This window comes from Taudactylus pleione, unplaced genomic scaffold (genome assembly GCF_031769625.1).
Source record: "Taudactylus pleione unplaced genomic scaffold, aTauple2 ptg000652l, whole genome shotgun sequence".
Classification (NCBI taxonomy): Eukaryota; Metazoa; Chordata; class Amphibia; order Anura; family Myobatrachidae; genus Taudactylus; species Taudactylus pleione.
The window spans coordinates 4,741,109-4,765,977 of NW_028285054.1; the positions used below are offsets into that span (position 1 = coordinate 4,741,109).

A 24,869-nucleotide genomic window follows, 5' to 3' on the forward strand; every position below is an offset into this window, starting at 1 on the left:
ACATAAGCTACATGTAGTTTCAAGCCTGGGTATTACTGGATCCAAGTCCCGGCTCAACAACTGATGGAAACAAAGGAAGAAGGAAGCTTCATGTATTGCTGTGGGAGGGGCTAGACAACAGCACCAAGTTGTCTGACACTTGCCAGGGAGGGCATAGACCCAGGGTTGGACTGGCCCACAGGGGTACAGGGGAAATCCCTGGTGGGCCCCACTGCCTGGGGGCCCCACCACTTTCTCTAATGTCAGGTTTCAGACTGTACACTTGAATTATACATTGTTGCTCTATTATAGGGTCAGGTACATGGTCTCCATTGTCTGTCCAAGCCTCTGTGGGGGCTGATCACATCCGCTGTGGTAACTGGCCACACCTCAAAGCATGGGCCCCTATCACTGCATTCCCCCGGTGGGCACTTCGTGCTCCAGTGCAACAGTGCATAGCAAACAATTGGCCTGGTCCAGGCATAAAGGCCTTTGGTCACCAACTGGCTACTGATTGAACTACTGCATAATAGGTGCATAATAGGTATTGTACTGTATTTTACAATGAGATAAAGGCTGTCCATTAATAGACATCAGTATACACTGTAATGTTTTTGATAAACTGCAGGTGTCACTGTTGCTGCTCTTACTGGGGGTGATTCAATTAATTTACGGTAATTTAGTTTCCTGCAACCAGGCCCAAGGCTGCACTTATCGCGGATTTCTGCTCGCACCCTCCTGAGGTTACAGTCCATGTTACAGTATGTCGGGCACTTAACCTGGGAGCTGAAATTTAACGCGGCAAATCCTGGGCGGGAATAAATTGTGTAACTCCCAGGCACTTGGCCCGAGAGCTAATGAATTGAATCCCCCCACTGAAGAGATTCAGCCTGTGACTAAAACTAGACCATTAGCAGTAGAAAGGAAAAGTGAATATGCCCTGGAACAAAACACATAGGGACTTATTTAGGTTGGATCACACGGCTGCATTCGCACGCACCTGCTAGCCGCGAAAATATGCTAATGAATGCAATCGCACGGCAACCGCAGCATTATACCAAGACGCCCATCACTGTATAAAGCCGCCCACATCCCATGACATGCATCCGCAAGTCAGCAAAAACATCGGTACCATCGAGTAACATCGGAACCATTCGCACAGTTGTGGTTGACCTGACCCTACCTCACAAATTGCTAAACTTCCTGTCGCCATCTAGACCTCTGCCAGAGTACAGAGTATACAATCATAGGGGCTTAATTATGCATGCCCCTGTAATGGCATTCAAACACACAGGCACGCCTGCGTTCCGCCAACCACCCCCCCTCTCCACCCCTAAATGGTCACCCCATGTCCATCACTATGCGATTGGATTGCGTGCTCACTTCGATTGCTTCCCGATCGCAGCCGCCGGTTCATGCACGCATACTGCGATGCATGCACAGAGCACAAAACATCGACCGGCTGCGTGCGAAAGCGATCCAACCTGAATAAGGCCCATAATACAATGAAAATATGTGTTTGACAGTAATATGTCACCGTTTTCAGTTACTTTTCATTTCATGAACATGTTACTTTATATTACATTTTGGTAAAAGTCCACCTGTTTATTTATACTGTGCCTTAAAGGAGCTCATACTGTATATGGACCGATCCGACCATCAAACTATCGGATCTCTGTCATATTTGGCCATAGATGTGTTTGGTAAAAACCTTAAAATCGGAGCATCATTAGTGTCATCAGACAAAGGGGCAGATTTACTAAAGATTCTTAAAATGAAAAGTGTTGGTGTTGCCCATAGCAACCAATTTTCACATGTAAAGGATTCTATGCATTAAAGCAACAATGAATACATGCAACAATATTCACTCAGCATGGTCGTAGTTCTCTTGGTACTTACGTAAATGTGGATTAATTGGAGCTGCAAAAAAACCAGGGAAAAAAATAGATGAGTACATGAAGACCCACATAGTGTGTATACTTTCACTATACCATGTTTTATTACCCATTGTACTTACATATCATTAGCTGGGCAGACTTCTACCATGCTCAACAGAATCAGAATTTAGTAGATGCCTTTTACTGACTGACTGAGTTTAGAGTGCAAGCTGTTATCTCTTCTTCTAGCATGGCACCAGACTATCTAAAATAACTGGCTGATATAGAGAAGTTAGAGAACAGTAACTATGTAAATGTTCTGGTTTATCAGAGCTGAAGATACTGTATGTGATAATTGGGGGAAATGTAGCAAACCTTTTAGAGAGCTAAAATGGAGACGTTTCCCATAGCAACCAGTCAGCTTCTAACTTGGTAGACTGTGCTCAATAAATGATAGGTAGGTTGCTTTGGGCAACTTCTCCACTTTGTGTCTCTCCAAGGCTTGGTACATCCACACACACACACCTTGTCAATAATCTGGCTGCCTCTTCCAGGAGGAGGCAGCCAGCTTGGTACAGCGGTGGGTGGGAAGGGGGGCGTGACACAATTTTGAGGGAGGGGCCGTGCGAACGCGTCATCGCAGCCCACCCCGCTACACAATGCGAAGATTACCGGCATTGTGTAGCCGGGGGCAGGGCCACGATGTCGTGATTCAGCGTGAATCGTGTCATTAGCTCCCACGAACCAGCCACTTAAATGGGTGAGCGGACACTGGCAGGGGTTGCGCCAGCCAGGAGATTTGCCCGCTCTTCCGGGGGGATGGGAGCAACACCCGATTTTCAGGAGGCTCCCAACCATTCGGGAGGGTAGGCAACTATGATACACTCACACACACACACACACACACACACTGTTGGTCAGAGTTGGTGCAGTCTGGTAGGCTCAGTGTGTATGTGTCCAGCATTACAAACACACCTGGGGTATATGTAATAGCCGGCAGGCTGCAGGTACCTGTAATTTCCACGTGAGACTGCCCGATGTTGTAAAGTAGCAGTCACTTAACCACTTAACTGACAATTTCTTTTTCTAAAAAACACTCAGAAATTGTCAGCTTTTCTTATGAGTGAATTCGGTGAAGAACATGTATTTCAACTTATCTAAAGTGACTTAATTTTAATATTTGTAAAAAATCGTCTTTTCAAACATCGGATCACCACCATCGGAGCATCTGGACACATCGCGACCATCGCAACTTCCCTTTTCATAGTAGCTTCTGGCACCAGGTACACATTAGGGGGTGAGGGGGGGGTTATTTACCTTTTCCCAGCGACTGCTAATCGCTAGAGCCGCTGAGTGGGGGGTCCTGCTGTGCTGACCTATCAGCAGTGATCGCCAGTACAGCAGACACTGGGGGAGGGTACAGGGAAGAAGAGGGGCCGGAAGGTCCCTCAGAGAGCAGCAGCTGCGACCAGATATTGCGATCAGATCAGATAAAGCACAGCCTGGTGTGGTTGGTAAAATACGACCATGCCAGGTAAGTGCTTAAAAGGCAAAACCAGGTTGATTTTGCCTTTTAAATGACTGCTACTCTAAAACATCGGGCAGTCTCACACGGAACTCGCCAATGCCTGCAGCCCGCAGCCCGCAGGCTATTACACTTACCCCATGGAGTTAAAATCGGTATCTCTGGCTATGTTATTGATTAAATAAAAGACAATGGGGCCTGTTCAATAAGCCTTGAGAAGAGATAAATTGGAGAGAGATAAAGTACCAACCAATGAGCTCCTGTCACTTCACAGGCTGCGTTTGAAAAATGACAGGAGCTGATTGGTTGGTACTTTATCTCCATCCACTTTATCTCTCTCCAAAGCTTATGTCCCAAATGATATTGAATTGATCTATACTGAACTGTTTGCAGAGTAAGAAGGTGCTGGAACATGTCATATACTGATACAAGTAGAGTACAACCTAATACAGGAGACATTTTTAATATATAGAATCAAGCCCTTAGGTTCACCAATGGATTTCAACTTAGTAAGCTCATGCTTATTTTTTTAATACAGTTTTAACTTAAGGAATTAACTGACCACCATTATTATTATTATCCTTTATTTATATGGCGCCACAAGTGTTCCGCAGCGCCTTACATAGTACAAACCAATAAGTGAACAAGAAACGAGTAACTTACAGTACATTACAGTGCAGGACATGGACACGATTTATATACATTGCTGCAATAGTGATTAAAGCACTCACAATAAGCAGCCGGGAGTTAGCAGTCACGTGTTAGGTGCCCTTATGGGGAGTGAGGAGTAGAAGAAAGTGTAAGGAGAAGCATATGAAGGAAGAGGTCCCTGCTCGTGAGAGCTTACATTCTAAAGGGGAGAGGCAGGCAGACAGACAGGCGTGACACAGAAGGGGAAGATAGGGAGGAAAGCGCATGAGGTGGGTTAGGATGAGAGCTGGAAGGCCTTGATGAAGTAGTGGGTCTTGAGAGCCCATTTGAGGATTTGTAGAAAGGTGGAGAGTCTGATAGGGAGAAGGAGAGAGTTCCAAAGGTAGGGGGCAGCACTGCCAAAATCTTGGAGGTGGGAGTGGGAGGAAGTAATCAGTTGGTAAGAGTGGCGGCATGCATTTGTTGAGTGAAGTGGTTGGGCGGGAGTGTGAAGGGAGATGAGATCAGAGATGTAAGCGGGAGAGGATTGGGTGAGGTAAGAACCTTGAATTGGCACCTTAAGGGAAAGGGGAGCCAGTGTATGGCTTGAAGGAGAGGGGAAGCAGATGAAGAATGTTTGGAGAAGAAGATGAACCAAGCAGCAGCATTGAGGACCGATTGTAGTGGAGAGAGATGGGAGACTAGGAGGCCAGCTAGGAGAAGGTTACAGTTGTCCAATCTGGAGATGACAAGCGAGTGGATGAGCGTTTTAGTAGCATCCAGGGTGAGGAAGGGTCTAATCCTGGAAATATTTTTGAGATGGAAATGGCAGGACTGTGAGAGGTCCTGAATGTGTGGTTTAAAGGAGAGGGAGGAGTCTAGGATAACTCCAAGACAGCGCACTTTGGGGCTAGATTATGCCATCAATAGATAATAAAATTGTGGGAAGTGAGGTAATGGAAGAGGGTGGGAAAATGATCAGCTCACACATGTTAAGTTTAAGAAAGCGCTGGGACATCCAGGAAGAGATAACAGAGATACAGTTGGAGATACGGGTTAGGAGAGAAGGGAGAGGTCAGGGGTGGAAAGGTAGATTTGAATATCATCAGCATAGAGATGATATTGGAAGTCAAAAGAGCTGATGAGTTCACCTAAAGAGGACGTATAGAGGGAGAATAGGAGAGGTCCAAGAACAGAACTTGGGAAACCCCTACTGTTAGTGGAAGTGGGGGGGGGGGGAGAGGAGTTATGAGAGGAGACAGAGAAGGAACAATCAGAGAGGTAGGAGGACAGCCAAGAGAGGGCAGTGCCACATAGACCAAGAGAGTGAAGGCTTTGCAGGAGGAGAGGGTGGTCTACAGTGTCAAATGTGGTAGAGAGGTCAAGGAGAATGAGCAGAGAGCAGTGGCCCTTGGATTTGGCAGCAAGGAGGTCATTGCATACTTTCGTGAGGGCAGCTTCAGTGGAGTGGAGAGAACGGAAGCCATATTGAAATAAGTCAAGGAGGGAGTGGGAGGAAAGAAAGGTGGTAAGGCGGTTGTATACAATACACTTAAGGAGTTTGGAAGCAAAAGAGATTGATGGCTCGGTAGTTGGAGAGTATGTTAGGATCAAGGGTAAGTTTTTTTAACAATGGGTAAGACAAGGGCATGTTTGAATGCAGAGGGGTCAGTGTCAGATGATAGGGAGAGATTTAGGAGGTGGGCACAGGCAGAAAGAGACAGGTAATAGAGACAGGAAGTGATAGGGTCAAGAGGGGAGGTGGAAGGAGGGGAGGACCGGATGAGGGCCATGACTTCCTCTCCAGAAACAGGGGAGAAGTATGGCAGAGTTGGTGAGACAGATGGGGAGGGGTGGTCAGGGAAAGGAGGGGCAAGAGTGCTGAACGTCTGATGGGATATGAGAATACAAAGTGTTATAGAAGGGATGAACTGACCACCATACCATATAACGTCTTCAACATCAGCATCACACATTTTCCACCACTTACCACTATACTTGATAATTCGAATAGCTGAGTCCCCCTCTCCAAATCTGTTGATTGGGGTCAGACGGATTTCGTAGGGTTCCGGCTTGACAAGTTTGGTCAGATTGTTTGTAATTAACTCTCCCTTCTTGATGTTGCCATCGACTGAAATTTCTGTCTCCCACCAGCGCGGCTGTCCTGCCTGTCATTCAAAGAGAGGGATCCAATAATTAATAATAATTCATGAGCAATATATCAGAGATGAGCAAAGCGTTTAGGCAGGAACACAGCTTTCCTGGTGTCCTATAAAGCAAGCATACTTACCCTGCGGGTCACAGTCCATAAATTGTGTCAATTGGGTCCCCATTAAACCGTCTTGCAAAATGTGCTACCGTTTATTATATTAAATGGGACTTTTTCATTTATTGTGATTTTGTAAACTATGGGCCTGATTCAGAGCCGCTCGTAAGCGGCCGCTCGTTCGTTCCGAGCGATGTTTGCCCAATTGCGCATGCGTACGGATCGTAATACGCATGCGCGAACCAGTCAGTGCGGCCGAAAATCGTTTGGTCGCTAAATAGTGAATGCCTGCTAATATGAGTGACAGGAGGAGGCGTATGTGGGTGGTAACAGGGGAAGGTGCTTGAAAACGGGGAGTGGAGATCAGAACGCAGGCGTGCTTAAAGGTCGAAACGGGCGTTTTATGGGTGTGCATAATTAATACAGCAGCGTCACTGACCACGTCACTGGGTTATTTTATAGTCAGAACTGCTCGCAAATTTGTGGTAGGAAAAACTAACCACAAGAATAGCGAGCAGTTCATACGCTGGTCGATGTACTCGATTAATCTAATAAATAGCGGACATGACGTAGGATGCGAGCGGCCAGGGGGCGTAGTTATCCATAAAACGACCGCAAGTTTTGTTCGCTCATTCAGACCTAGAGGCGTGAACAGACCGCAAAGAGCGAACGGTTCATTTGAATAGCCACCCCTTTTTTTGGAACGAACGACCGCAAATAGCGACCGGCTCTGAATCAGGGCCTATGTTTTAACCCTTCATAACCCAAAGTAGTTTGCACCTGATATGACTAATGTGAATGGCCGAATATTCTCTGTAAAGTGCTGCGGAATGTGTGCGCGCTATAGAAATAACTGGTAATCTATATTTATAAACGGCTAACACTGCTCCTCACCTCTATGGGTGGAATTCAAGTGTGTTGCACGCTGGCAGCCACTAGATGGCGTCCGACGGAACAATTCAATGGTTGTTCCATTCTGGTACACACAGCCGCCGGCGCTGACATTTCTACTCGCAGCCCTCCGAGCAAATGAGCACAAATGACCGAAAAGTGACCAGTTTGACAAACGTGACTTTCGCAGGCACGACAATGGCCCTCATTCAGAGCCGTTCGCTATTTGCGTTCGTTCGTTCAAAAACAAGGGGTGGCTTTGCAAATGATCCGTTCGCACATTGCAGTCTGTTAACACCTCTAAGTCTGAACGAGCGAGCAAAACATACGCTCGTTTATTTGATAAAAACGCCCCCTGGCCGCTCGCACCATACGTCATGTCCGCTATTTATTAGATTAATCGAGTACATCGAACAGGATAAGAACTGCTCGCTATTCTTGTGGTTGGTTTTTTCAACCGCTATTTTGCGAGCAGTTCTGAGTTAAAAAAAAACAAGTGACGTGGTCATTGACGCTGCTGTATTAATTATGCACACCCATAAAACGCCCGTTTTGACCTTTAAGCACGCCTGCGAACGGATCTCCACTCCCCGTTTTCAAGCACCTTCCCCTGTTACCACCCACATACGCCTCATTCTGTCACTCAAAATAGCAGGCACTCGCTATATAGCGTACAAATGATTTTCGGCCGCACTGACTGGTTCGCGCATGCGTACTAAAAACCGTACGCATGCGCAGATGTGCGAACATCGCTCGGAACGAGCGTACTGCCGCTAGCGAGTGGCTCTGAATGAGGGCCAATGTCCCATTATTTTGATGGGCTGCTAACTAGCAAATAAAGAAGAGGCCTGATTCAGTAAGATCTCCCTTGCATTTCATGTCACTTTACCATTTAGGCGTACCTCAATACTGGGAGAATGGAAATAGGACATGGATGCTAGGGGGGTGGCGGGGGGTGTCCCATATTCCTACTGTATTTATACCTTCCAGCCCCCCCCCCACAAATTGGGATGAATATTCCGACTGTGGTACGGTGCAGGGGCGTTTCTATACAGGAGGGGGCCTGTGTGCAGTCTCCTCTGTCCGGCGGCTGGCAGCGAACTGAGCTGTGCGTGGCCAGCGCCAGAGTAATAGACTCTGAGCACTAGACTGCGCCCAGAGTCTATAGAGTATGCGCAGGTCACGGGGAAAATGGCCGCGGTGGCCATTTTCCCTGTACTGTGCATGCGCAAACAACAGGGAAAATGGCCGCGGAGGCCATTTTCCAGTCGTTTTTACAGCGCCGGACCCCCGCGCCGATATGGAACTCCGGAGAGGTAAGTAATACTATGGGTGTACTTTGTGCGGTGCGGGGCCCCCCTAGACTCATGGGCCCGTGTGCCCTGCACACCCTGCAACCATTATAGATACGCCGCTGGTACGGTGGCATAGTCTGTCCTGCCAAAAGCGGGATGGCTGGAAGGTTTGATCTTACACGAGGCGTTCACTTTGGACAATGTGTGAAAAACTGTGTTATCAGGATCCTTTGTATGTCCTTGACAGGGTTGTGGCAAGAAATGTCAACATTAAGAATGTCAACATAGATGGTATATCGACATATGATGTGTCGACATATGTCAACATCGTCATAATATTGAATTTTGCATGTCGACATAAAGTTTATAGCCCTAACCTTACCCTAATCCTAACTGCAGCCTAACCTTAAACCTAACCCTGTAATGTCAACATTGGGAATGTCAACATGTTGACTGTCGACATAACATCCATATTGACATTTTGAATGCCGGCATAACGACTATATACCATTGACAATCGGGGGTCCTGGCTGACACAGAACCATGCAAAAAAGCTCTTTATTCATCCACCTGCTTTATATTTAGAAATGTGTTGAAATCAATGTTTTTTGGGGAAAAGCAACAGGAAGATATAGATGACAAATTATAAAAATACATTATCAATTGCACATTCATTCCCATTTACCATATGGGTAAACTTGCCATATATCTAGGGCACCCACTTTTTAGATGGCAGCATATAAATGTGACTGATGGCATCTCCCGCTGTATTCATATTCATACAGTAGAATTAGCAGGTTAGTCATGGATTAGCTCGCCATGGCCTCCATTGGGCACTATGCATTCTTTAATCCATAGGATATGTGAATACACCATCCTGTTATCAGTCAGAGGGCCTGATTCACTACCGATCGCAACTGCGATTACGCACGCAATCGGCCGATTGTTGCGTTCTGAGCATGCATCGCAGTGTGGGAACCGGCCACTACAATCGGGACAGCGATCGCAGTGACTACGCAGACCCATCACAGAATGAGTGACAGGCAGTGCCGTTTGTGGGTGGTGACAGGCGGTGGTCAGCATAACGCTGGCGTGCCAGTGCGGTTGATCGCCGTTGCATGGGCGTGCATAAATTTTCCACTGCCATGCCATAAGCAACTTGAGTACTCATAGCGTGCGACGTATTTGTCAATTTCTGAGTAAGGTCAGAGCTTGTGCAAGTGTGCGTGAGGCTGCGATGGTACTCACTGTTACCGATGGTTTCGCAGTCTTGCTAAGGATTATGGATGTGTGTAAGGTAAGGTGGGCATCCTTATGCTGTGCTGCGACAGCATAGCGATCGCAATGTATTAGCATACTATCGCAGTGAGACTGGGTGCGTAATCGATATTGCAGTTGCGATCCGTAATGAATCAGGTCCAGAATCGGTAAAGTACAAAGAAATATAGTTGCAGCAAAATGTTATAGAAATAAAAGTCTGCGGTAGAACAGGCAGTGCCAGGGGTACAATGTTCCAGCAATACAATCTGCACTTTGTAGAATTTACAGCCTATAAATAGCTTTCTGCTCCGTGATATGCCTGAGGACTTTGCAAATGTTCCTATAATACTATCATGGATACACTGAACGCTGCAAGTCCATGTGGCAAATATATTGAGTGCAGGAGGTGCCATAAGTCGCTAACCTTAGGCTCTGACCATCTGCTGCCACCAATGATATCAAGCTGCTGTTTTCAGAGATCTGTTGCTGACATTTTATGGGATGAGCCCAATGTACATGAGGATGCAGCCTATACAGTCATTAACCATAAATATTGGTCATGCCTAATGGATAATGTCTTACAAGTGGCTGAGAAGTACGGAGTCGGTACCCAATTAAAGGGAATTGTATTATCTTCAATTTTGGGACACTTCCAAAAATTCTGCCTTCCCTGTGTGAAAGTGACACGAGGTCGTACATCTCCCTCATCTCTGACATCAGATAATATGAAACCTTTAAACAATCTCTGCACCACTCTGAGTGCAAGGATATTATAGGGGACTGAATTAGTCTCTCTGTGGCTGGCTCTTCTGTGCTGTGCCCAGGGAAGGACTGGGACTCTAAATGAACCCTGGTATCGTCCTCTTTGCGTGAGCCATAGGTGGCGCGTAAAAGGGGCATGGCTTCGACTCACAGGGGTGTGGTCAAATGTCACGAGGGCGTGCTTCGAGTCAAAAACTTTGTCCTCAAGACACACTGGCAGTCTCGGATTTAAGGATATCTGCTTGAGCACAGATGGATATCCTGAAAACTTGGACTGTTAGGGTCTCAAATAGCGAGTTTGAAAAGCAATGGTGTAGGGCAGGTCTGGCCAACCTGTGGCTCTCCAGCTGTTGTGAAACTACAAGTCCCACCATGCCCTGCCACAGTTTTGTTATTAGGGAATGCTAAAACAGTTGCAGGGCATGCTGGTACTTGTAGTTTCACAACAGCTGGAGAGCCACAGGTTGGCCAGGCCTGGTGTAGGTTAATGTCACCACCAGGTGATCCATTGCCACTGGGGGGCAGGAGTGAGGGGTAATGCCACTGGGCATTTATTTATTTTTTATTTATTAACAGTTTTTTATACAGCATATTCCGTTGCGCTTTACAATTGGAAACATAAATAGAACAAAATTGGGTAATAACAGACAGATATATAGGTAGGAAGGCCCTGCTCGTGAGCTTACAATCTATAGGGAAATAGGCATTGATACATAAGTATAGATGCTATATATTGCATTTTGATCTAACCAGAATGCAGAGTTTCTTGGTGGGCTGCATGATCCAGTCACACAGGAATGTCGGCAAAATATCAGGAGGATGTGAAAGACCGACAATGTGTGAGGTTATGTGTGGACCATGAAAGGGGATGTAATTCGATGTGGAAGCTATGAAGATTATGTGGGGGGTACTGGAATCTGATATGCTTGCCTGAAGAGGTGAATTTTCAGGGAATGTTTGAAGAATTGGAGACTAGAGGAAAGTCTTAATGTGTGTGGTAAGGCATTCCATAGAGTGGGTGCAGCACGAAGAAAGTCCTATAACCGTGAATGGGAGCGAGTAATGCGTGGGGATGAGAGACGCAGATCTTGTGCTGAGCGGAAAGGTCGGGTTGGGAGATATTTTGAAATGAGTGAAGACATGTATGTTGGTGTAGTTTGGTTCATAGCCTTATGTGTAAGTAAAAGTATTTTATATTGAATACGGTAGAAAACTGGCAGCCAATGGAGGGACTCTATTGTCTATTAAGGGGCATCTATTGTCATTGGGGAATTTATTACCAGCCGTAGACATATTGCTTCTTCACTAAAATAATTAAATATGTTTTTAAAAATGTTTTTGCCTAATTTAAATATAAAACATATTTATATATATATATATATATATATTTTTTTATTATTATTATTTTTTTATTTTTATTTATTTATTTTTTCTCTTACGTCACTTTTTGAAAATAACATTGTCAGTTATGTTGTTAAACATGTACAGTATATGTGAGTAGTTGTTACAAAATAATATTATTAATTTATAATTCCACTTTATACAAACTTTTCTTTCGTAAAGTTTAAAGTAAACTTAACAGAAAAAGTCACTTTCATAGAGTATGTCAAACAAAAGACCAATAAACTTTACAGCCCATGAATCAGTCCATAAAAGTGTCACTTTGCCAGCGTGCTGTTCTATAAAAAGGGTGATAAAACACAGAACATTTTAATATCACACACAGGATCATACAGGAGGGACCTAACTGATTGGCAAGCTGTACATTTAGGTGCCACTCTGATGTGTCCTGATTTTCCATGAACAGTCCTGTTTCTAACACTGGAGACTTTTAAAGGGTGTTCTCTACCACCACAATACCCCTCGCCATATTTAGGGTCGCAAAGCAGGACAGGTAGGAGCCTCCCCACTGTGACATACAGGACACCCAAACTGAAAATAAGCGTATAGTGGTCACCTGAAATGACCACTGTTGAGTATCCATAAACTAAAACCCAATTTCTGCTTGTGACTGAGCAGCCTTAGCTCGGAAACCATGACATGTGGGTGTCGATGGCAAGCAGCTAATTACTTAAATTCAGACACAGAACGCTTTGTAAACTTGGACGTCATACCAGGCTTTGATTTCTAGGGATATTTGACACCCCTCCCCCCCAGTAATTGTGGTGTGGGGAAGGACGAGACCACTTTTTACTCAATGGCACCTGAAGTAACTTTGGAATTGATAAGACTGAACAATAAGTTCATGCTCAATGGTGAAAGTGAAGTGGCACAGGCCGGTTCGGCATACCATTAGGAAATCAGAGGCCGGTACACCGTACCACCCAATCATCTTACCGCTGAGGCACCGTCATTAATCCAACACTGCGCCGCCGAGCAAGTCACCATGCTCTGCGGTGTGACAGCTACTCTATTTTAGCCAGGGCTGCCGGGAGTGCAACACTGACGTTACGACACGCTACTGGCTCTGGCTGCATGCCCCCAGAGTGCCAAGAAACAGCGGTATGCGGTTTGGGCAGCCCCCTTTGACACGTGACCACGCCTGTCATGTGACATGGCCACGCCCATTTTTGCTTGTATGCATAATAGGTGGGCGAACAGCATACCAGCAAATAAAAAACTTGATACACTATTCATGTCCCAAGTAATGTATTGCTTTGCTACTTTATGGATGATTGATAGTTTGGGATACCTTTACTAGGAGACAACAGGCTAATTAATTGACTGAGACTCTTCTATTTGATGAAGTCTTTTTGTGGATACAGGAGAAGCATATGAAAAAGGGTGTTTCCTTCAACTAAACAACATTTAACATAAGAAGGAAAACATATTAGGAAGCGGGGCCAGGACTGACTCATACCGCTTTTACACCGAAATTCCGGGTCTGACCCAGAGGGTGGAACATGGTTCCAATCTGGATCAGACCCGGAATTTCCCTGGCGCCGACCCAGGATATTCCTGAGTCGGCGCCGTTCACACCGAGCCGTGTCTGCAGAGACCCGGCTTTTCCGGCGTTGAAGTGGACGCTTGGAGATTACGTCATATCCAAGCACCACTGAAGCCGGCCAATCGGCAGGCATGCGGCACGATCCAGGTCACCGTGACCCGGAACATGCACTGCAGAGTTTCATGGGTGATTCCTGTGTTAAACATTGCAAGTTATCTGGGTTGGATTGCCGAGTCACTCGACCCGGCAATCCAACCCTTTCCCCTTTTACACCAAGGAGCTACCCTGCTAACCCTGCAATAACCCGGGCTTTAGCTCTGGTGTAAAAGGGATATAAGAAATATCTACCCACACCGCCTGTCGCATGTAAAGTGAAACTGAGTATTTTCATTGGGGCATGACCACAATTCCATTTGCATGGCCACACCCTCCTGTACCGGGCCCTGACAGAGCTCCCGGGTGCCCTGAGCATACAGTCACAATTAGAAAAGAATACAAAAACTTGTATATGTTTATTACATAATTTGCATAATTAAAAACAATTCAAAAGAACCAAACAGTGCGAATGGCAATATGTACTTATTATGATTTAATGATGTTGCAGTATTTTCTGTAGGTTACTGTTTACTAAGTTCAAAAGTAATAATTATGAATTTGTATCATTTGCTATGCTACCAGATATTCGTATTGTATTTACATTTTATTTGTATTAATGATTTATTTAATTTTTAAATACAAGAATTCATGATTCACTTTTTAATTATTATGTGTAATGAGAGCAAACTTCATGAATAGAGAAAAGAAAATTGAGTAGGTTTTAAACTATAATTAAGTCAGACCCACTCACACTTTGAACTACATTAATACAGTTGTTTGCTACGGTAGGTCTTAAAAACCCATAGAGGTGATTGTGCTATTTTGTGCTATTTATACAGAGGAATAGAAAACAGAAAACCATCTGTATTTTTAATTAATCCTATTAGGGTCCCAGCAGGTTTAAAATGATAATAATTTGCTCTTGGATATAAATAGCATCCGTGTTGCTGGAAACGCGATCTCTGTTATCTAGAAATGATTCGTATTCATGCATCGGGGCTGACCAACACATTTTTTATTTATAACTGCAGCTAGAAATTAATCTTCTAACCCATGTTTCACGTAGGTTTAACAAGAAACTGTTTGATTTTTTTTTTTTGGTTTATATCCTCCATTTCCAATTTATTTTTCAGATAAGATACTTTGAATTGTAATAATGTTTCTTTTTCTACAGGAAGGCATCAGAAAAGAGAGTTGTTTATTTTTTTGCCCTTAAATTATATATGTGCAGGCTCGGATAAGTTCAGATTTGCCCCCCAAATTCTGATTTTTTTCCCGCCAAAAATCGGGTCTCAGAAACAGGCAAAACATCATCTTTCAAGGACAAACATCATCTTTCATGGACTTTTGTCCAGGAATGATGATGTTTATCCATGAATGATGACGTTTTCGCAAGTTTCTGAGACCCGATTTTTGGCGGGAAAAGAAAAAAAAATTGTGGGAAAATTCAAACTAATCCGAGCCTGCACATCCCTACCTTAAATATGACACATTGGGGAGTGATTCAATTGCTTTATTGGGCGCCTTAACTAATGGGTGCCCGACTGAGCAATTCAATTGTTGCTCCATTCAAGCGCCCGCACCAGGGGTGCTCGCTCGACAGCACCGGATTTAGCCACGCAAAGCGGCTACACTTGTCTAAAGTACTGCTTTGGGCACCCAAACTCCCATTTGGGCATCTGAAGTGCCGACTTCTCACGCATTGCTGCTCACAAACTCAGGAGGCTGTGAGCAGAAATGTGTCTCTAAATGTGCACAGTGTATGTGTCTCATGGTGGACACGCGCAGAGTCGCAGTAGCGACTCACATGCATGGCCTATAGACGCACAGAGTGGGTGTCTTAGTCCTTGCACATTCTCACACACACACACACACACGCTTGTACACCAGCAAAGGGCTTTATTAACATTCGCATAAAGTCGCAGACGTGACTACAGAAAAGCAGTCGCAGCAGAGTGCGGCTCAGCGGCAGCCCCATACCTGATTACTAGATACAACTGTATCCAAAGCAGAGCAGAGGTGTTCTGTATCCCGATGCAACAACACTGAAACAATTCTGCCTGCTCCTAATGGATGCAGTCAGGACACCAGAGGGCGCTATTCCGACCGCCGATATCCATACACTTACCGAACAAAGGTAAGCCGGGTGTCTTAGCGTCTAGCCTATAGGTTTAAGGACCCCCGGGGGGACTTAGGGTTAGGCACCCCCTGGGAGGGTTAGGTTTAGTGTAGGGAAAGGGGGGGTTAGGGTTAGGCACCACTAGGGGGGTTTAGGCACCCCTCCGGGAGGGTTAGGTTTAGGGTGTGAGGAGGGGGGGTTAGGTTTAGGCACTAACAGGGGGGAGGTTAGGGTTAGGCACTAGGGGGGAGGTAAGGGTTAGGCAGTAATGGGGGGGAGGTTAGGGTTAGGCACTAGGGGGGAGGTTAGGGTTAGGCACTAATGGGGGGGAGGTTAGGGTTAGGCACTAATGGGGGGGAGGTTAGGGTTAGGCACTAATGGGGGGGAGGTTAGGGTTAGGCAGTAATGGGGGGGAGGTTAGGGTTAGGCAGTAATGGGGGGGAGGTTAGGGTTAGGCACTAGGGGGGGAGGTTAGGGTTAGGCACTAGGGGGGGAGGTTAGGGTTAGGCACTAATGGGGGGGAGGTTAGGGTTAGGCACTAGGGGGGGAGGTTAGGGTTAGGCACCACTAAGGGGTTAGGGAGGAGAGAGGGAAGGGTTAGATTACTTACCAGTAGGTCTGTCGGGGTTCAGCTGTCGGTATTTGATGCGGCGGTTATTCAGCCGCCGGCATTAAATACCGATCCCGCTCCTATACAGCATAGAAAGCGCAGGAGGCTTGAAACACAAAGCAACACAATTAGTAAATGTTGCAAGAGAGCATGTACCATCCAATAAATCCATTACCTGATGGGTAGATCAATAAATAATAACATTTGTAAACCACCTTGTTATTGGTTGGGGGATGTTAATAAAAAAACATGAATTAATTAACAATTCTACATTACTAATCACAAAGATTATACCACTTTATAAATTAAGTTAAATACTGTTAGAATTGCAGAAAATTATTAGTTAGGTATACAAAATACATTGAATTTTAATCGTGATTGTGGCATTATTACTCTGACATCATGTAAAGGCTGATTCATTTCTGTATACCTAGTTTTTTTTTTTTTTTAATATGTAGGTTCATCAAATAGATAACATGTCGTTTCATCACATAGATATCTAAAGTCAATGCCAAGCCAGCAATAAAATCCAAATTCTTGGAAAATGGTAAAGTACAGTATTTACCAAGTATTGCAAAAGTATAGCATATACTATGTAACATGAACAAACTTTTTGTTCAACAGGTACGATGTGTTTTTCGTTTAGATATTCTGGTTGTGACATCACTGCCAATGTTCTTCACTGCTTAGCCTAAACGATGAAGACACGTATTGGATCAGAGATAATGTTTAGTCCTCTATGCTTTTAAGGGGGGTTTCCTGTTGTCCAGAAACCCCCAAAACTCTAATCAGGAGAGTTGTGTGTGTCAAAGAAAGAAAAGCTTCTAGGAACCTCCCAGTTAGTGTCTGCATTTAATTATAATACCTTGTCGGTACTTTAGGAATCATTTTAGCGAAACTCTACCTATGTTTTAATGCACATTGGCTACTACAAAATGGCTACCATTATAGTTTGGCAAGCACAAGAATACCATATGTATAATATACAACAAATGGGGGGGGGGTTAGGGTACGCAATCAGAAGTGTCAATATGGGAGGAGATCCCTGGTACATAATATCAGGGCCCGCAGCTTACAGTACTAGGACTTGAGTCAATAAGATCTCCTGCCTCTAGGAGATGGGGCTGAAGTTCCATCATTGCAGGGACTATGCAACTAATTTAGCCCATACTATTACTCTACTTGTGGCTGTAATAATGCGATATTGTGTGGAATAGAGTGTTCAGAGTGCCCAAATTAAATATTAGAGCAGCGGCCAGTAGGTCACTCTACTGCTAGATCATCAGGTGAGGACCTTCATATTTGTCTCCATAATATCTGTATATAATGAGAAGGCAGGGATCATTGTGTGTGGAATAATTGTATGTGCAATTTTCCTGACAATAACCAAGGGATTCAACCAATTTCAGGGTTTCTTTAGGATTAATTGTTACTCCATATTTACTGCACTGGATTCCGAATCCTCCCAATATAAGTTAAAATATAGTACAGTTCTATCTATTACTTCATTGTGTCTGAATCACACCTGTACTTGCTATACAGGTACAAGTCTAGGATGACACTGATTAGGGGCAGATGACACCCTTTATTCAGATTATGTGTTATTCCATATTCCAAGCATTTCATAATAGTACGTATATTCTGTACAATAACAATATATTGCTATACGCAGTTTGATCATCTTATTTGTGGCTGAATTGATTTGTCTAGGGATGCATCTATAAATTAATGCAAATTTCTCTATATTGCTTGTAAACCGACTAACTGGGGAAATTAATTGCTATTGAGAAATTAATTTGTTATCTAGTTTACAACATAGAATCCAGTCACCTAATTCAAGTAAATTAATTTATCTATTATACAAGTGAGCTTTGTATTATATATTATTGGCTTAAATCACCTGCAGTTTATGTAAAAAAATTGGTTTTGTGCAATATGGATTTGATCATATAAAAATGTACATATATGTTATATTGAAATAAATATAAAAAGTATGTATATATACACACAGTATATATGAGCTGTATATATATATATATATATATACATACATATATATATATATATATATATATATAATCTATATAGCAGGTCAAGGTAGTAGTGGCACACTATGTTTCAATATGCTGAGTGCCGCTACCTTGACCTGCTATCTTACCTGTGACTGGCACCTCGGTCAAAGTCTTTTGTGAATGGGAGTGCCGACTCCATGGATTGTATATACAGTATATATATATAAAACAACATAAGATACCTAGGAGGGTGCTCACAATTAGAATATCATAAAATGTCCATATGACTACACAGTATACACAGTCAGCATTTGCTTTAAAAATTCTTGTTCTACAAAAAACAAGAATTTGTTTTGGTAAAACAGGGAGATGTTTGAGATTTTTGTTTAGAAGTACCAAAATGAGAGTTCAAAATCTTCTTCTGTCAGCGTATCTTCTTTAGAGGATAAAAGGAAGTTTTTAATACTTATCGCAGGGCCAAATCTTTGTCCGTTCTGAAATTAGACCCTCATACCAACACAGACAAGAAAGGCCCAAGGCCTCGTATGATACCCAACAATTTTTTCCTTAATTTTTTATTTCATTCATATATTTTAAATTGAACTCTTACATAATATTCACCCCAAGATGCCAATCCCGATCAAAACCATGGGGCTATGATGTTATAAGCCTTCTGTCCCACCCGATATGGGGTGTGCATTCAATGGCGATGGTGTCCCCAATAATGATCAGATGTACACTGTTACCCTACGTGTTTCGTCTTAACCAAAACTTCATCAGGGGCATCAATCATTAGTAAGACGTATCACATATATATACCACGGAAGCCTGATTTACTACCTTATGCTAATCAGAGATTCCGGTTAGCTAATGCGGTTGCCCAAGCCTCTGCATGTGGAAAGCCGTGTCGCCCACTGATTTTACGCCAGCCACCACAACTCTCTTTAGTATCTGCACTTGCTCCAGCCCAATGCTAAGTGCAAGATATCTGTCACACATAGGCTTCCCTTTCCCTGTACACACAACTCGCATGGAGCTTTTGATACATGTCCATGACACTCCCCTAACAATCCCACAAGACAGGGCAGTTTTGTGCACTTGCAATGTTGCCCAACTTGACTCAGAATAGGACGGATATACACAAAAATGCCTAAATATGCATCTGTGCATGTGCTGTATGCAAAAAAAATGTCCATGTACAGATATTTGTCCGACCCAAAACATATATATATACATTGTAATAGAAGCACTGGTAAAGTGGTCAATGGCAGGTACGTTTGTCCTAGGTTTTTGGCCTATGTGTTCTAAAAAACCCCAGGAGAAATCTGTTTTGTAAACAGACCAGAGTATCTGCTTTTGGAAAAGCCGGTTTGGGTCCTGGGGATGTGGATGTGAGGAGAGGGAGGGCTCCATCCACAGGCCACTCCAGGTTTTGGGCCTTTCAGCCTGGTACCAGGCTCATTAGGGCTTATACCTGGAACTGGCTGATTTAAGCTATGTTCAGTTGTAGCCAAGTGCCTCATACCTGGGAGAGCAGGCCGCAGGTTACCTTGCTCTGAGACACTCTTGGCTGTAAACCAGAAGGTTCTGTGGATGGGGCTTTTGTTTAGTGTTCTGATAGTGAGGGAACTTACTGTCTAGTTAGAACCCAGATGGGTTAGGATTTTGTTTATGTTTTGTTTTATTTATGTACCTGGCACAATAAAGACTGGCTCCGACCAGCTTGTACGAGAACCCCAGAATTGTGTCCTGTTTCTCTGGCTGTGGTGTGTGTAAAGGGAGTCCTTCTACCCCAGGAGGGGGACCCCTATCCCGACTGTGGCACAATATATATATATGCAAAATGGATGAAAAATACTCCAAAACTAAGTGCTATGCATATGTGTATGCCCACACATACAGTACGCGGAGCTGTGAGCAACTCGAGAAGATGCACCCACCTTGGTCGCATATGCACCTAATTTAAAAGGCATCATTATCAATTGGAATTGAAAGCACACTTGCCGACATTCAATAAATTTACACAATGAGAGCTCTTGTTACCTTATTTATTGAACCAACCAGTGTATATATTCTCACAGAGCATACAGCAGACCACATAGGATATACATAGGATTTGGAGTAGGATATAGCATTTGGTTGGTACTTTATCTCCGCCCACTTTATCTCACTTCAAGGCTTAGTACATAGAGCCCTGGGTTTGAAAAATGATAGTTAGGATCTGATTGGTCAGTATTTGATCCCTCTCTCCTTTATCTCTCTCCAAAGCTTGACGTATCTCCCCCAAAAAGGGAAAAGTGTACTGACGTGCATGTATTACACATGTTTCATCTCCTGTACACAAGAGAACGCCAGATAACCTCTCACAGGCACAGATACGTTGATTGTATTCCCATATATCTTACAGTAAGCTGCTTCTGAAGATTTTTGAAATATATTTTTTTTATTCCTAGTTTTTGTGTCTTGTGTGTTTTTTTTAATAGTAGCCCAATTAGCATTATTGTTCTACATATTGTTCCCAAAAATAATTAATGCCAAGAAATTGTTTAGCACTCCCACAGAGAGTAAGGCGTAGACAATCAATTATGACTAGTACTATCAGAATTGATGATGGGGCTGAATACTTTGTAAATTAAAGGCGCGATCCCTTGCAGCCAAACTGTTCCCCTTGCGCATCTCAGCACTATTTGAAAAATAGCCAACATTCTGGAAAAATCCAATGATCAGCACAGGGTACTCAATTTGCAGGTGAAAACTATAAATCATTATTGTCATCTCATTAAAAATGACACTTCAGTTCCATTGGTGAATGTTCATTATGAACTGAAACATGAAGGTTGAAACTTGGAGCCTCCCCAATGTTATCACAATTCCTAAGTGTGTTTTTCTTTGTTGCAAGGACAAAAGAACATTGGCTGTTACTGTATATCTGCAATTTAATTTATTTGTTTAACTGTGACTAGTACACAGGAAGGATATGTTAGACATGAGCAATTGGGCTAGGAGGCAGGACAGCTCTGGGGCCAGGGGTTCAAATCTGACCAGTGTCCTGATCAGTTTCAAAGCCTGTGTTTGCATGATTTAATGGCCTAAAAAATGTACCTAATATGTGTGCGTATTAGTGTGGTAGGGGATTAACTAGAGATGTGCAGTTTTATTTTTCCTGAAATACGAACAGACCCAAACGTAGGGGTTTCAAGTCAAATAGAGTCTCAGTTTGGAATCAATTTGGATTTCCCATGGAACTAAGGGCCTGATTCAGACCCGCTCGCTAGATGCGTTCGCACGCAGCCGTCAGCTGCAAATCCCACGATCGCACACCAAGGCATTAGCACGCCCACTATGTCTTGGCGTGTGATCGCGGTGTGTATTATTTAGCCACCCACCAGCCTGTCATTAGACGCCCACTTTCCCTTAGTAATACAAGTCATCTCCAGGAAGTGTATTCAACAATCGGTAACATCGAGTAACATCGGACCCATACGCAGCACTTGTGGCTGACCATACCCTAACGCAAGCACTGCGAGTGCTGCTGTGTGTAATTCAGCCATGTGACGTGTACTATGACGCTGCCTCTTAATTATGCACGCCTCTGAAACAGCGTTAAGAAGCACAGACACGCCTGCGTTCGAACAACCACACCCCCATTTCCATCGACCACCCCCTGTCACCACCCACAAACCCTCGTCCTGTCACTCATACTAGTGAGGCGTCTATGTACAGGGTGCGAAAGCTTCCCGATCACACGGACTAGTTTGCGCACGCGCACTGCGTCTTGTATGCTTGCGCACATTACAAACATCGGCAGGCTACGTGCGAATGCAGCCTAGCAAACGGATCTGTATCAGGCCCAGAGTGCCAGTTCGGGGCTGCTGTCAGTAGAGAATTCGGATTAAGAAAACGAGTTTGCATGTGTTGGACTGTCTGTTCGTGGGATCATGAACGGTTTGTTATTTCACCAAGACCTAGAACTTCTAATGGAGAAGAGGACCGACCTCCTTCAGGGAGTAGATATGTACTGTATGTAGTGTGAGTGTGGGTGAGTGAATGAGTGCGTGAATGTGTAATAAAGATATACAACATTCGGTGTGTGTGTGTGTGTACTGTATTTTGTTTAACATTTTTTTGACAGTGGGAATACAGTTACCACAGGCCTGCTGACACTTATAGTTCTACAAGTGCCAAAGTGCAGGCTGGCTGGTACCTGTAGTTGCACTTTGAAGAACAATAGTATTACTTTAATTGCATCTACATTTACCAGCCAGCTTTCAGCCTAGGGCTAGTTAATGATTTTTTAGGTGCAGTCCCCACTTTCCAAGGAATGCCAGCCCTGGGCTGACCAGTATGGGGCTGGTTTAATGCTTTGGCAAGAGGAGCCCACACAGTGGCATTACCACCCTGGCTGGTTCAGACTGGTGTTTGTAAATAGAAAATAGGGGGAACCCCACACTGATTTCTCCCTGGATTTTCCATGACCAGAACAGGCTAAAAGGTCCAGGGCTGGTTATGGAACTAGGGGGGACCCCATGCCATTTTTTTTTTTTACTATTTAACTGCTTTAATACTGCACCTCTATTTCCATGTTCTAGTCTCAGGCCTCTTCTCTAGTTCTTCATTAATGAAAACATTCTAGAGCATTGTATAGTTTGTATTAAACTGCCATCTTGTCTGCCACAGCAGTACCACTCTGTTTCCTAGATGTGCTATATTCTTTTTTAGACTGTCATGTGTTTGTGCCGCTGTTCTAGAGCGGAGTTTAGCCAATCAGCTCACTGCAGCCTTTGGCCAATTTGGGTGAAAACAATATTGTGAGCTGTGAGATGGTCAAAATTGACTGAAAATGACTGGAAAGTAATGTTATTGAGGTTAATAATGCTGCAGGGACACAAATAGGCCCAAATTACATGATTGCAGCTGTTTTTATCATTTTTTCAAATAAAAATCCAGATTCAAAACCGAAACACTTGAGCAGGGCTTTGGCAAAACCAAAATACGACGATGAATTAGAACTAAAGCCAAAACACAGGAGTCCGCACATATCTCTAGAATTAATCTGGTACTGTAGGTTAATTCACTTCTGCCCCAAAATGACCATAGTGTATGTCTATAGCATGTGTCTATATGGTACGGAATCAGTGTGTATCCATAATGAGTGTCGGGTTGTATGCAGCAGCTATGAGTCAGATAGGGTAGGATATCATTTTATCTCAACAAAAAGAAAAAGATAATCAGAATTAGTTGGTGAAAGAAAAACAACACTATGTATCAATATGTTCAGTGGTGGTAAATCATCCTTTTAGGTAATATACCAGAGGTTGATGGTGTTCCCACAGAATAAGTATTGGATACTCAGGGGTCTAGTTACTAAGCAGTGTTAGGAGACAAAGTGAAAGGAGATAAAGTACCAGCCAATCAGCTCCCAACTGTCAGTTTTCGAATACAGCCTGTGAGATGGCAGTTAGGAGCTGATTGGCTGGTACCTTATCACTTTTCACTCTGTCTCCTAACACTGCTTAGTAAGTAGACCCCTCAGTAACAAGGGTGCAAAAGTTAATGGCTAAAACATAACTTTTATTATATTCACTGTAAATCAAGCTAATAATTATTCAATACATTCATGTTTGTGATGTGTAAGCTTAGTTTATAAGGAACATTATATTTTACATAATTCCATATTTACAGTTAGTGTATTCATCACATTATAATCTTTATAAGGAATATACACTCAAAGTAGGGATGTGCAGGCTCGGTTTTACTCGGTTCCGTTCGGTTTTTTTTACCGAATCTTATTGGCTATCCAAAACTCGTGACAGCTGAAACCCAATAAGATTCGGGAAAAAAAAACTAACGGAACCGAGTAGAACTGAGCCTGCACATCCCTAACTCAAAGTTTAATGCATGACCTTATACACACTTCTTATTTAGCAGTAAGATATTTTGCCCTTTAATACAGATCCTTGTATAACATTGTTTTTCTGAGAACCGAACAAGAATTTTCGATTTGCGTAATAGATTTGGCTATGGGTAAGAATTAGACCAAACATGGTTAGATTAGAGATGACAAGCATCAAATGAAGGACATTTTTAGACCGTTCCTATTGTATTGTCAAGGACTAATGGAGATAAACAAGAATAAACTTTGTGAAATATGATGAATGTTATATTTGAACATGCCAAATGTCATTAAATGCTTGTATAATGTACAAGTATGGTGTCAGTGGGCGTATTACAGGGAGATTGTAACGGAAGGTATAAAATGTCTGTTAAAAAAAAGAATTGTTGTTACTTGCATTCTAACCCTGGGAGACGTGCACTCTCCCAGTCAGGGTTTGATCTATTCATTAATTAATAAATTACAAATTGTTTAGAACATTGGATTGGAATGAATTACTTGATGTAACAATACAACACCTGATAAAAGTATTCAACAGTGATAAAAAAAAAACATATTACACAGGAAGCTACTGTAACTGCCCTCTATGGCCCGTATTCAATTAGACAAAGCCGAGATCGGAGAAAAAGTATCGCCGATTGCGAGTTTTCACCTGTCAGAAACTTATCTCCATACATTCTATCCGCTTTTCGCATAAGTGGAAAGTC

At 43.4% G+C, this 24,869-nt stretch overlaps 1 protein-coding gene across 3 annotated transcripts in view; it reads right to left on the reverse strand.

The window, feature by feature from the left end:
• The window catches only part of MDGA2 (MAM domain containing glycosylphosphatidylinositol anchor 2), a 918,945-nt gene that overhangs the window by 54,941 nt on the left and 839,135 nt on the right, over nucleotides 1-24,869 (reverse strand). For all 3 annotated transcript variants that reach the window (XM_088455291.1, XM_088455288.1, XM_088455287.1), the window contains 2 exons: nucleotides 6,002-6,179; nucleotides 1,879-1,899 (listed from right to left, as the gene is read on the reverse strand). In XM_088455291.1, the coding sequence (XP_088311417.1) occupies nucleotides 1,879-1,899; nucleotides 6,002-6,179 (199 nt within the window). The remainder of the gene's footprint in view (nucleotides 1-1,878; nucleotides 1,900-6,001; nucleotides 6,180-24,869) is intronic.